The sequence below is a fragment of the Aythya ferina genome (assembly GCF_964211825.1).
Source record: "Aythya ferina genome assembly, chromosome: 3".
NCBI lineage: Eukaryota > Metazoa > Chordata > Aves > Anseriformes > Anatidae > Aythya > Aythya ferina.
In genome coordinates, this window is record NC_140298.1 from 12,409,517 (window position 1) to 12,423,123 (window position 13,607).

At 46.1% G+C, this 13,607-nt stretch overlaps 3 protein-coding genes across 7 annotated transcripts in view; 1 reads left to right on the forward strand and 2 right to left on the reverse strand.

Moving 5' to 3' along the window:
- The window catches only part of ARHGEF33 (Rho guanine nucleotide exchange factor 33), a 30,161-nt gene extending 23,072 nt beyond the window's left edge, over positions 1–7,089 (reverse strand). For 2 of the 5 annotated variants that reach the window (XM_084515445.1, XM_084515444.1), the window contains exons 1-2: positions 6,728–7,089; positions 1,204–1,358 (exon numbers count right to left, since the gene is read on the reverse strand). In XM_084515445.1, the coding sequence (XP_084371571.1) occupies positions 1,204–1,225 (22 nt within the window). In that variant the 5' untranslated portion in view covers positions 1,226–1,358; positions 6,728–7,089. The remainder of the gene's footprint in view (positions 1–1,203; positions 1,359–6,727) is intronic. The other 3 variants (XM_084515448.1, XM_084515446.1, XM_084515449.1) reach the window with 2 other exon arrangements.
- LOC311434954 (uncharacterized protein) overlaps positions 1–12,614 on the forward strand; it is a 32,240-nt gene extending 19,626 nt beyond the window's left edge. Inside the window, exons 12-16 of the mRNA XM_084515452.1 lie at positions 25–143; positions 4,272–4,464; positions 10,557–10,642; positions 12,001–12,391; positions 12,508–12,614. Of these exons, the coding sequence (XP_084371578.1) occupies positions 25–36 (12 nt within the window). The 3' untranslated portion in view covers positions 37–143; positions 4,272–4,464; positions 10,557–10,642; positions 12,001–12,391; positions 12,508–12,614. The remainder of the gene's footprint in view (positions 1–24; positions 144–4,271; positions 4,465–10,556; positions 10,643–12,000; positions 12,392–12,507) is intronic.
- MORN2 (MORN repeat containing 2) lies at positions 8,827–13,338 on the reverse strand. Its single transcript, XM_084515453.1, has 5 exons — positions 13,317–13,338; positions 13,053–13,103; positions 12,492–12,598; positions 11,291–11,427; positions 8,827–9,100 (listed from the first exon to the last, which is right to left on the reverse strand). The coding sequence occupies exons 1-5, from the start codon at positions 13,321–13,323 to the stop codon at positions 8,998–9,000; spliced, it is 405 nt and encodes a 134-aa protein (XP_084371579.1). The 5' UTR covers positions 13,324–13,338; the 3' UTR covers positions 8,827–8,997.
- Positions 13,339–13,607: the final 269 nt, after the last annotated feature.

A 13,607-nucleotide genomic window follows, 5' to 3' on the forward strand; every position in this document is an offset into this window, starting at 1 on the left:
TTTTTGTTTGTTTGTTTGTTTTAGGCAGCCTCATGAACTGGAAACCAACTTCTGGCCTGAAGGAAATAATGAAACTTTCTTCGGATTCCTGGAGTTGGGGCTTGAGAAAGCAGCCAGTGTACTTACTGTAAGAAGACTCCAAGGTACGGGTCTGTTCTGATGTAAAAGTTAATGCTGGAGTCTTACTGTGGGGGTGGTAATGACTGACCCCAAAAAATCAGGAGGGCATGTTTCTTAATTAATAGCACAATACAAATCAGGTGCATGGAGGACAGGGAGCTGCTCTTTCTGCAAAATGGTGGGCGTATTGGTTGCTTTGTGAAGAGTTGGAGGTGTCAGGTGCAAAGGTAGCACAACAAGGAAGGGCCACGGGCTCTCTCTTACCTCATTTTCTTTGTGGTTTTCAAACTAATAAATAGTGCAAGGAGTTTAAGCCAGCCCTGTAGAAGTCTGCAGGGATCTTTCATTCGGTTTTGGAGATGGATCAGTCTGTAACATCCTCAGACACACTCTAAGCAGGAAAGTGCAACTGAGAAAGGCCAGAAGAATGGAGAGCAACTCTGCTGCTGTGCTTTTACTTCTCACCTTTACCGTGTGTGTGAGCAGAAGCCCTGTCTGCGTGTACCCAGCCCTACCCAGCTCATCTCTGCAAAGTCACTGCCGGGAGCTGGAGCAGAGCGTGGCTCCCTCACAGCTGGGAAGCAGGGGGCTTTGTGGTTATCTCCCAATTTCTGCAGCGAACATCTGCAGCCCATGGGGGCACGCCAATTAATTGGAAAAAAATCCTTGAGTTAATTTCCTTTTCAGCTTGCTACAGTGCAGGGGCCTAGGTACACAGACCTAATTTAGTCCAATTAGAAGAAGAATAATAGAAGAATTAACTCTTCCATTACCCATGCCATGAATGAATGTTGGCACCACCAAGCATCTTTTAAGAGGGCTGGAGATGATCCAGGCTCTGTCTTCTGAGCTGGCAGTCGTGGGCACTCCTGAAGGCTGCTCCCTTTGCTCTTTGTTAGCTTTGGGAGTTCCTCAGAAGCCTGGGATGTGGCACTGACACGAGCAAGAACCCCTTGCAAGGTTGCCACAGCTAAGAGGTGTTTTCGTGGGGCTGGTTGGTGGCTGCCAACATGTTCTATGAGGGCAGCTTTCTTCCTAACTCTCTTCCATACTATCAAGAAGTGAAATTAGAGGTTGCTTTACCTTCTTGTTTGTTTGAATCCATGGCTGCTATGGGGTGTGCGTCCTTGCGGGGACTCCTGTCCTCACTCTGGAGGGTTCTGGCTGGTCACTGGGAACATCCCATGGCTGAGAGTTGCCCACATGTGAGCCCTGCGCTGGGTCAGCTGGTCTGAACCCTGAGTGCAGAAAGATGCAGAAAGGATTTACTGAGCAGGGATGCTCAAAATTCAGAAAATGAGAAGAAGAAGGAAGTGAGAGGGAATGAAGCATCCTAAAGGTTTGTTTGGGTTCGGTGCCTCCACAAGCAGGTTGGGCTGCCAGTACAAACATTTCCCTCCCAGCCCAAGGCCAGTTGTGCTTATGTGGATGGTGACTGAAGCCCTGTGTAATTCCAGAGACTACTCGCTCAGCACGATGCTTCGTGTTTGACCACAGAAGCAAAATGAGATGTATTTGAAAAAGTAAGATGCAAATAAACATCTTTCTGGATGTTTGTTCTCTAGATCAGAGAACCAGCTTTTTGCGGTGTGAATGATCACCCAAAATGACCCCCAGGCTTGGGTTTGGGCTGCAGAGCTATCGCCTTCGTAGTGCTGCTGCACTTTTGAGGGCATTGTACTGCCATGCCTGGTTTCTCTGGCGGTTTTCTCCCTGACTGGTAGTGGGGTTAGGACCTTGGGAACAGTCTTAAGGTAATAACTTATGAGTGATGCAGCAGAGCCCCAGAAAAATGGATTGTACCAGCTCAGACTGAGCGTGGGCACTGCCCCACGTCCACACCTCATCTCCCCAGGGTTTAATGCGAGTTGCCTTGTGCCCAGCCTTACTAGGAAACCAGATGTGGCACAGGAGTGTGGAATAATCTCCCATCTGGGTTCCCGTTTGACGTGGATATGCCCAAGGCTCTGCTGGCAGCTGCTGTGGTCTGGAGAAGCCTGGGGTGGTGCTTTCAGGGAAGCAAGCACAGAGGAGGGCACGAAGCACTGAAGCATTAAATGGGTGGGAGAGGTGCGGGAGATGCAAGAGAAGCTCTGGGAGGCTGTAGGAAATGCTGCCAAAGCAGGCATTTCTGGTGGCAGCCAAGGCCTCTCTTTCTGAGGGTATGATGAGGGCTGAAAGCGTAGCACTGAAGGGACTTGAGGTTTAGCATCTTTTTGAGGTGGAGGATTAACGCAAGGATAAGCTGCTTAATTGTAGGAGGGCTGCTTCTCAGGACAGAGGAGCCTTTCCTGACTTGTTTGGAAATCCTGAGCAAAGGTGAAGGGTCAGAACTTCAGGCTTTGGGTGCTGCTGTGGGCTTTGTGAGGCAGGCAGGGAAAGCTGCTAGGTGGACACCTGGTTTGCAGTAAGGTAAATGTTCCAATTTATTAAACCTGGTTTCTATCAGCTGATAGCATAAGGATTATCTTTTGGTTCGGAAGACTTCTAGGCTCATGGCAGAGTTCAGATGGAGTCCCCTGACTCCCTGCTCAGAGCAAGGCTGGCCCCAAAGCTAGATCGGGTTGATCAGAGCCACGTCAAGTCATAGCTGGAGCATCTCCGAGGATGGAGACCTCACAACCTTTCTGGGCCTGTCCCAGGGCAGCACTGCTCCCCTGGGCAAGATTTTTTTTTTCCTTCTGGCCAAGTTTTCCCTTTCTGCAGCTTGTGCCCACGGCGATTTGTCCTTTCATTGTGTCTGTGAGAAAAGCCTAACTGTCTCCTCTGTTACAAGTAGTTGCTGATGGCAGTAGGACCCTCCAGCCTTCCCTTTTTCCCAAGCTGAATAAACCCAGCTCCATCAGCTTCTTCTGTGCTATGTGCTCCAGCCCTCTTTAGTGGGAAAAATATATATGTATATATATTTTTAGGTACTCTAAGGATGGTGAGAATGTTATTTGGTTCCGAAACAAATAAATATGCTGCTGTTTTTAAAGTAGCTAACCCATCCTTTAGTAGTCTTGAGGAGAAAGTTACAAAAGTTTGGGTCTCTTAAATGTTAAAACAGCCTTTTAACTTCACCTTAGTAGCAGTTTGTTTAGTAGCAAAGTTGTTAAACTTTGTTCCCAGTGTAGACTAGTCAATGCCGTGGCAAATTCCTGAGGCTTGTGTTAGTGGCCCAATGAGGTGGCGCCAGCTTGAGTAACACTGAGAACTGCTTTCAGAATTCAGAATTGTTTTTCACAATGATGAGGGTGGGAAAGGAACAAATTGGAAAGTCGAAACAGGTCTGAAAGAAATACAACCTTCTCTATGATAAACATTTTCGGTGAAAACAGCTGTTGACCAGAAGTTTATTGCATTTTTTTTCTCTTTACCAAAACCATGTATCTTTAACAGTTCTTTTGCCTTTAAATTATTAATGCCTTACTCGACCAGTCGTAGCAATATACCACCATGTAGTAGTTAATTGTTAATAACCATCAATTAGTATGGAATTAATTACATGAATATGCCTCCAAGTACATCAGCTGCATAGCCTTAGATATTTTATAATTTTACTGTCCACTTGCTGAAGCATTGTGGGGTGTACCCTGCCAGCAGCAAGAGCATCTGGTGTGGGAGCGCAGCATTTTGGAAGCAGGAGAGCAGCAGCTCGTAATGCTGCCGGGTTGGAGAGGCAGACGTTTGTTGAGCTGTGCTGGAAGAGCAGAGCTGTCTGAGCTGGGAAACGACAGCTTCAGCCCTCAGCTGCTGAACAGCATTATCCAGCCGCTTGCTTAGCAAGCATCGTAGGTATGTTTGGGTTTGAATGTTGGTTCCCTCACGGAAGGGAAAGAAAACATTTCTTTCATGCTGGGAAAGGATGGAGAAGGGTGAAACTGGGGGAAAATATCAGCACATGGGATATATACATGTATGCATACACGTATACATCCGAACACACAAAAAGGAGACCTGTAATCCATACTGCAATCCCCTAAATACGGCAGTCAGGAGACTGATGTATGAAGAAAGTGCATATAAACAAGTTGCAATGTCAGGCACCCGAGGTGAGGAAAAGCCAGAATTAAAGCATGAATCTGTTCTACCATGCTCTGGGAGCTTTCTCTCTCAGACCACCTCCTCACAGGCATCTGAGACCTCAAAACACTCGTGTCTCTGTCTAGGTCCCGCTTCTGCAGCCCCCCTGCCCAGCACATCGCTCGGAGCTATGCCGTCAGCCCCACAGCGTGAAGGATGCTGTCCGAGGAGCATCCGTGGTTGCCCTGCAGTAACACAAGGAAACTTGCAGTTGTCATGAGGGACGGTGCACATAAGGAAGGGAAACTCACAGGAGGCGCCCCCACTGCTGTGCTACAGGTAATAAATACCCTGCAACCTCTTGGATCCAGTACAAAAAAAAGAGGTATGTCTGATATGAAGAATAACCTAGCTGGGATTTTAATTAGAGAAGCGTAATGCTTGTAGAAGGGCTCTTTTGAGGACATGTCACTGTCCTGTTCCCTATCTTCTGTTCTCAGTCACATAGGACTGGGAGGGGGACCCTTGCTCATCTTATCTCCTGGGTTGTAGAAACACTGGGGTTTCCTGGTATCTGCAGAAATTTTTCCTTATAGAGGGAACTGGAAACAATTCCCATACAGTGAGACCCACAGAGAGCTAAGTGAGGAGCTTCCACGTCACGCTCCTTCAGGCAAGGACAATGCTTGAGCCCAGTCTCTGTCCTCTGCAGAGCTCAGGAGTGAGGCTTTGAAACTGGGGCACCAGGGATGCCGCCATCCCCTCCTGCTCCAGGCACCACCAGGAGCTCTGCTGTGTGTCTGCACCGCAAAGTAGGTTGACCTTGGTGAAGTGGGTCCAGAAGATGTTCCCTGTTTTACCAGAAAGGCTGTCTTTCGCGTGTCCTTTAGCTGCAGCCCACAATTTCCTGAGTCACCGTACTGCTCTTAGTTACGTTAAATAAATGCATTATGTTGGATGTTTTCCAGCATTTAGGACTCACTGCTGGACTCCACGAATATATAACACTGCCTGTCTGCCCCTGGTTCTGTTGAATTGCTGAATATATGGAGGAAAAGTAGGCAGTCCTTCCTCAGAGCTAAAACAAAACCTCTCTGTGGTTTGGAGCGAGTGCTTGGCCTCTTGTTCTGCTGACTGCTGGGTGGGGAAGCTGTTAGTGCTGTCCTCACCGAGGGCAAGAGTTTTGCTGAACAGTTTTGCTTCTTCCTCGAGGGTGACAGAAGAGGATGGAAAATAGGACTGGTGTTCAGCCCTGAGGCCCTGGGTGCGGGCTGCTTGCTCGAATCCTGCCTCTGCCAGCAGGGAACTGAAGGAATAAGCTCACAGCAGGGTCTAGGTGAGCAGGGACCCGTGTAACTCTGAGCTAGCCCAGGTGGCTCAGGGCTGCATCCAGGTTTGAATAACTCCTACACGAGAGTCCTTGCAGCCTCTCTGGGTCATCCAGCACCCTGGGGAAGAACATTCATTCCTTGTGCCCAACTGGGACGTTCCCCTTTGCTGCAGCTTGTGCCCATTGCCTTGGGTCCTTTCACGGTGTGGCTCTGGGATGAATCTGGACTCCGTCTCCTTTATAACCCCCTCAGGGCAGTTAAAAGCAGCAGGAGGCACCCCTCAGTCTTCACCTTCTTTTTTTCAATACTGAGCAAGCCCCACTCCTTTAACCCCTTTCCATATGCACCTACATGAATATATCTGCACATTAGCAGAGAGAGCAAGCCCTGCGTGCCCTCTGTGAGCCTGTTTCCTCTTCCCACAGCAAGTCCAGGCTTTGCCTGGTGTGCCAGCCCACCACGGGACACTTTCCTTGCTGACAAGCAGCCACATTAGCAGTCTGCCTTGGACCCCCACGTGGAATGGCAGAAATAATCAACTGTAGGTAGGATCACTTGTAAAAGTGACTGAAATACCTCAAGCATCAGCATGCAAACAGTCTAAGTTAGGTAAAGCATTTACAGCCTAGCCCGAGGGATAACAGTTCTTCCTTTGGCTTTCTGTCCTGTTCTCAAAGTCAGGAATTGGGGAACAATGCAGGAGAATCCCTATGTACTTTTGCTGCTTCTGTAGAAGTTGTTAAACGTCCACAGTCTTCCTAAATAAATGCTTAGGATCTTCCTGGTGACTGTTTCACAATTCTCCTGGCTGAGATTGCTGTCTGTTCTAAATAGCCCACTTGAAGAACACCTCCAGTCCTCTAAGAGAGCAAAAAAAAATAATCATTGATATTCTCTTCAGTCTCATGCTTTGCCTCCAGCTAATTCTAACTCAGTTATTATCATCCAAATACTTCAATCTAGCAAGAGACCTCGATTTAGCTCTTTAAACAGTAAAAGCAAAACAGGTCCTTTCAGCCTCTCTAGAGCCCTTACTCTAAATGCATCCTCACAAGATTCTCCAGCACACTATGAAGTGAGATCTCCGTTCACCGTCTTAGAAGAAATCAGCTGGAAATAACTGGGCACTGAAGATGGAAAATATTTTAAATAGCATTTTACATTCTGCACATGCGATATGAAATACCTCCAGCTCAAGCTTTTTCCAATAATAGGAAACTGGCATTATTAATCCCACACTTCATCTCATGCTGAGTACATTTTAAACTTACCCCAGGCTAGTCGAAGAGCCTTCAGCGCTGGCGGTTGCCAGAGTTGGGAATTAGCAGTGTGCAAGGAAGGAGAGAGAGGAGAGCAATGGTGGCTTGGCGTTTCCCAGGACGGGACTGTCACATGCTAATCACTGATTTGAAACGCAGGCATAACAAATGCCTTCTAATTATGTAATCTTCAGGTCACATCCTTGCATCCCCATGCAAAAATCAGGCGCTTGGAAGGAGAGGATACCGACTCTTTTCTCTTTTAATTAGATTGGCACGCTGCTGTGAAGGGAGCACGAGAAGCCTCGGGAAGTGATGGGTGGAGGGGGCCATACGGTGCGAGCCGGGTGCTGGCGTGGTCTGTGCTACCTCGCCGAGCTCTGAGGCTGTTAAATACCTCCCGTGGCACCCAAACGAGGCAGCCAGCAGTTGGGGCAGGGACACGGGACCGGCTCCTCCCCGCCTTCTTTGCCAACCTCAGTCTCCTGTCCTGCGTGGCCTCATTAAGGATGCCAGGGCCAAGAGGGCTTCTTGCTTGTGCACTTTCTCGTTCAGGGCTCAGAGCAAGGCAGCCAAAGTAGCCAAAGCAGGGGAGCAGGAACCACCAGCACTTGGGTATTTTCTGTTTCTTGGTAGACCCTGAAAAATTCCCTTCAGAAAAAAAAAAAAAAAAAAAAGGGTTTGAGGGAGGTGGGAGAGTGTGAGGCAGCAGCCCTTTATGTCTGCTTCACTTCGTCACCAAGTTTCTGCAGGGCTTTTTGCACCAAATGGCATCAACAAAACACAGGCAGAAAACAGGTAGCCCATGGCCAGGGTGCCAGGTAAAGATTTGAGCTAGTCCAGTGAGGTACTCCGGAGCAGAAGAGCAGGGAGGCATAAAGGAGGAAGAACAGAAGCAAAAGGAAGGATAAGTTCTCACTGAAAGACAAATATCAGCATCAAAGATACCCTACAGGCAGAAAACCTCAAATGTAAAACCGCAACGCCTAAATCAGTATAATTACAGTGCAGCACAGATAAAAGGAGGTGATGCGGAGTCCTTGCTAAGGAGCTGAAAGGACAGACTTGCAGGTTAATGGAAGCTCTGTGAAGATGCTGCTAACCCTGAAATTGAGCACTAGGGATAAGGATGCTGTATTTCTATCTTGGACCTGGCTATTTAGGGAGCAAAACACAACAAACTTGAGCAAAACAAAATGGTAATTCTGAAGAGGAATACCTGTGAATATAACCCAAGGAGTTACGTTGCCAAATGATCAGTGAGCAGTTTGTGTTTCAGTGTGCTGATAAAGTGCTGTTTTTTTCATTTTGATAAGAAACCAAAGAGCCCAGGACTTTTCCAAATCAGAGCAAAATGCACTGAGTATTTGAAGACACATCTGAAAGAGTACCAATTTGTACACTGTGGTCACAAGGGAAGGTGAGGGCAGGTATTTACTAAAACTCCGTTAAACATCTGGCAAACAAAGACTCAACATATTTTTTTTCCTCATGAAGCTGGCATGTTGCTTTTTTTTTTTTTTTTTTGTAAACTAGAAGGCAATTTTCCTGCTATTCATTAGATTCAGAGTGAAAAGAGACGTTTGAGGTACAAACCCAGACAAAAAGGGAGATAAATTTATTACTGCATTAAACCTTCTGATAGGAATGGTGACAGTGAACAGCTTCCCCTGTGTGCTCACCTGTCGACTTCCCTCCCAGAGGAAAGTGGCTTTGGTGCATGTCTTTGAGCAGTCTGCTGCTGGAGCCTGGGATTTATGGGCTTTACCTGGGAGGAGTGATTGCCATGCTGTAGGTGCGCTTGCTCTCTGTCCTAACCCCACTGTGGAATGCCAGGCCCAGTCCAAACATCAGTAGTGTGTTTGCAAAAGCTGTTGTGGGTGGGGATGTTTGTTTTCTGGAGAAAGTTACAGAAGCTGAGCATAAATCAGGCTTCATTTGTTGATGATGTTGGTTTGTTTGTGTTTTTTTTTGAAACCCAGGGAGAAAGAAATTCCTAGTTGAGGTTAAAACAAAAAGCAATTCTATACATTTACCTTTTCCACCTATAAATTCACCCTTTCCAACCCCTTTTCTTTAAGGTTTTTACTTAGGAGACTTCAACTGATTAATCTGAAAATAAAAGAAACTTTATTTTATTTACCAGTGACATCCATCCTCAGGGGTTATTTTTAACAAATACATGAAGAAATCAATGCCTGTTGAAAACTCATCGCAACTGGTGAACCCAGAGTGTGATCCCAGGGCTGCCCTTGACTCATGCTGCTGTCAGGACCGAACAGCTACATTCTCAGCTTCTGCTTCAGTCCCACTGCTGCTGAGCCACTGAAAGTGCCAGTCCACACCACTCCGTTTTCATCTATAAAGTCTCCTTCGCCTTCCATCCTGTAACAACACAAATCCAGCCTGTTAATAAAGAATGGGATCAGTTTGTGCAAGCACAGCGATGTGTGTGCAAGCTGGATAAGGAAAGTGCCAGGAATCAAAACCTTCCTGATCCAGACCAAGTACCTGCTTTAACTTTCTCCCACATGGTAGCTTATAAAAGATAAGAATAATTACGAAGCACGTGGCATAGACAGCCAAATAACATACGCCTTCCTGTGCAGAAGTGTGTTTACTCTAACATCCTGCTAGCACATAGCCTGCACAGGAAAAACTTTGTAGATCTGGTCGTGATTTGAAGTAATCAGAGATTATGTCCTATCAAGTTGATCCTGACTTCCTTGAGGGATATCCTAAAGATGTGTAGGTGTCTGCAGCCATTCCCTGTGTTGATCTTGCTGTAAAAATTCATCCTGCCTCACCCTTTCCCCATCCTTTTCTACTGTTAGGACAAAGTGCAAGGATTTACAGCCTCCAGTGGGGAAAAAAGTAACTGCCACATAAACTGAGTCCTCATAAACCATGTGTTTCTGCTGATCTTTGAAAGCTGTGATCGAGCTCATCGTTAAACCTGAAAACTGCTATACAGAAGAAATGTATGTATCAGCATCCCTTGCAAATGAGGGGAAAATAACTTCCAAAACCAATTACTGGAGATGTTTCCCTTAAAAAATGAAGGCACCTAGCAGTCACAGTGAGTTGCCGTGGCGTTGCTGCCTATTTGTGTTCTCTCATAAAAGCTGCAGTGGTCTGGTGAGCAGACACCCAGCTTGTGTGAGTAGGTGAAAACAGCAGCCCCCAAACTGGGCAAAATAGCCTGCGTTGGGCTGTCAGGGAGCAGCGTGTATTAACAAGCACAAAACAGTGTCAAAAAGGAAAAGTCTGAATTTCCTGGTGAAAATGGCAGTGGCAAACAAAGATTGGGTCTCTCCTACTAATTAGGAGAGTTTGATTTTAGTTTGAATCGAGGCTATCAGCTGCCAGTGACGAGCACCGTGCTGGCCCCTTTGCAATGGGCTACATCTTCCCATGGGAGCAGAGGCATCACCCTAAGATTTTTGAAAGGAAACACCCATAAAGTAAAAGCTGTGTATGTGATCTATTGCTGAATGCCCTCACTCCAGTGATGAGTATTCACAGTTTTACACTTCACGCCAAATTCACATCTGACATTCAGTATGACAGCAAAGGACAGCAGCCCTGTGGCACATTTTAACGTGCCACTGTAATAGTGTAAAATGTCTTTAATTCCCCCTCTTTGAGTTTAATATACAGGTTAATATTTTGCATTCAGGTACATTTTCCTAATGCTTCCTTTGGTGCATAATTATTTAAAAACAGAATTGGTCATATTTCTACTACTACAGCTGTTCTTTTTGGTCAGCAGCAAGGCAGGGATGTTTTGTGATGAAAGACCACATATTGACTGCACATATGTATTTTTGATTTATTTCAGATACTGGACTGTGGTGGTGCTTAAAGAAATAAACCTAGGAAATTTGACAGAGAAGTTATAAGGAAAATGAATGTGAACATTCTTACGTGAGTTTTTACAGTTATTTTTCTCATTAGATCTGTTTTGTGAATTATGAAGTAGGTATCGACTTCTTGCTTTAGGAAAAGATGGTGTCTTAGCAGTTCAAAACACCCTTATTTATACGAAATCAGCCTAGTTGTTGTTTTGTATGAGTGGCACTAAAATATTTTATTCTGAGTGATAAAAATAAACCTCTGCATTTTCTCTACAGAATTTGTACCTCAAAAGTAAGTAAAAAACATTGCAAACTATCAGTGCAAATCAGTGCTGTATTTCTGCATGTGTCTGTAGGCTTGAAAAAATTCTGAAATTTATCTGAACCGTTCTCTTCTTCTTAACTCTGCCTGAGCCCAGAGACCTGGTAGCACAAAAACAAGTGGGTGAGTGGAACACCCAACTTGAAAACTTCTGACTGGGATTGAATGACTGGCTTTTAACTGATTTGATGAGATGGATACAACTGGAATCAGCAATTTCAGATACCCAGTGCAAGTTTCCCTGGTAGCAAAAGAAACCCACTCCCATGTCGGGTGAATTTTATTTGGAGTCCATGCCTTATCAAATCAAATCTACATTTTTTGTAAAATGTTTTGTAAAAAAAGAAAACAGCAACAACAACAAAAAAATACAGAACTCCTCAGCTTCAAACATACTTGTTTTCATTGAATGGTCCAATGTACTTCGCTCCACTTGGAAAAGTGTAGGTTCCTGCCCCATGAAACATGTTGTCTTTGAACTCGCCTTCATAAACTGCCCCAGAAGGATGTTCTAGCCTTCCAATACCATTCATCTGCGTTTAATGAGAGATGATGGATAAAGAAAAGGGTTAATGTTTATGCATATGGTATATTTCCTTCCATTACAGTATCTTTTCAGATTGCTGCCTCTGAGTCTTCTATCTTATTCAGATAAGAGGAGAGGACAGTGACTCTTTTTCAGATTTAGACAGGTTCCTACCTCTGCAAGGATTTTAGATAACAGCTTGGAGTTTCTGACCAGTCACAGTATCTAATAAATCTTTCCTCTACTGATAGTCTCACAGGATCTTTACAATCTGTGCAACAGGGAACTGCTGTCCTCAGCCCTACAAATAACTCATCTACCCTGACAGCCTGAGGGGTTAATTAAATTTTCTGGAATTTCTTTCTGTGGATCAAGGCATTGCAAATCTTTCATTTGTTTCAGACTAAACCATGTCTGGGGGTTTAAATCTGTGCTGTAAATCTGTGCATTTTTGTACTATAATCTTAATTCTTGTCGCTGCACAAATATTTTTGTATGAGAATGAGAAAAGACAGACTAGATCTCAAAAAGCCACAAGATGCTATTTCCTAATTGCAGGCCTTTATTTGTCTCATTTCAGGGATGCCTCCAGAATCAACAAAACAAGCAGTTTTTATGTACTTAACAATTAATTCCTGGTGAACTCAGTAACCAAGGGCAGCCACTGTTTATTGGCATATCTACTGATGGCCAGAGCTCCCCTGTTTGGTTGAAGGAGGTGTGTGGGGTTCATATGCACAAGCAGAAAGGCTGTGCTCAACCAGCTATGTGCACCCAGCCCATCCACATAGGGCACCGCTACTGCCACACTGCCCAAGTGTTTCACCAGGGCCAGCAGTGCCCAGTGTATTTGTAGAAGCCTCAGGATGCAGCAGATGTCCCCACACCCTGAACATCTGAAGTCTTCAGGCTGGCTTGGGACAAGACGCCCTAGTGGAAGAAGAGCCTGGTGTTGATCTGATTCTTTTCAGGTAATGGCTTTTTTTTCCATGCATCTAAGGGTGGGTATGGTAAGACACACATCATGCTAAACCCAGACAAAGTTTGAAATTAAGGAATCCTTAAAATTACCTTGTCGTTCTTCCAGGTACCTATGTATGTCATTCCATTGGCGCTGGTGTGAACTCCATGCCCGTTCCTGTGGAGCTTGCCCTCGGGTGTCTTTGTGCACTCCCCTTCTAGGAAGCAAGGCAGGTATTTTGAATTCAAAATATAATTTGAGACCAAAAAAAAAAAATAGTTCTCAGAGGGCATTTCTTGCATCTCTTGCAGACAGATTGTTCCCAGAGGTGGTCTGTTGGGGTGAGTAAGGTACCTGGGGTGGGCACCAGCTGGCAGCAGCCTGTGGCAATTCCCCCACCACCACCAGCAGGGAGCTGCCATGGGGCAGAGCAGACCCCATTGGACCATTCCAGGGGTTTGCTGGGAATTTTTATTTCTTTAAACAACCTGGAGCCAGGTCAGCTCCTGCCTCGGTGTGTGGTGGACAGGGAGAGGCAGCTTTGGGCGACCTGCCGTCTGTGCAGCCCTCACATCGACAGCGCGCAGATTTCTCCCCGCACATCCCCTGTGGGTTGAAAATCCCCACGCAGGGTGACAAAAGGAATTCGCTGCGGGGCGAGGGTTGCTTACCATACTTGTCTTTGTTTAGGAACGTGAAAGACACTTTAAAAACCTCAGCACCTGTTGAGAAAGAGAAAAAATAAAAACAAAAACGTGTCACCGCAGTTAGCCGACACCCCAACTTTCCCCATCAGTGTGATTCAGCAAGCTGCTCTCAGTGTGCTTGTTTAGGGGCTGTTATTGTTATCTTCATTTATTTATTTATTTATTTATTTATTTATTTATTTATTTATTTATTTATTTGGGGGGGGGGAGGGGGGGGGGCGCGCGTACCCTCCATGGTTGCTAAGCGGAAGTGTCCGCCGTTGCTAGGGGGCCGGCAACCCGGAAGGGGAAGGCGGCGCTTCCAGGGCAGGGCAGCGGCGGCGGGGCGGTGAGGAGAGGAAATTTTTTTTTGGTGGGGGGATCAGGGGCAGGGGAACGGGGGCTGAGGGGTTGGGGAGCTGGGGACGAGCCCCTGCCACAGGGCCCGGAGCTGCCCTGACACCGCTCTGGGAGAGGCGCGGGGTGGTTGGGGCTGGAGGGGACCCTAAGGACCAGCCCCATCCCACCCTTCCCTTCAGA

What these genes read in the sequence shown, in the direction of transcription:
- MORN2 (XM_084515453.1), bottom strand. An exon ending in CCTAAACAAAGACAAGTATG is followed by an intron (nt 12,599 to 13,052) that starts GTAAGCAACCCT and finishes CTTGCTTCCTAG; the next exon opens with AAGGGGAGTGCACAAAGACA. An exon ending in GTACCTGGAAGAACGACAAG is followed by an intron (nt 11,428 to 12,491) that starts GTAATTTTAAGG and finishes CATTAAACGCAG; the next exon opens with ATGAATGGTATTGGAAGGCT.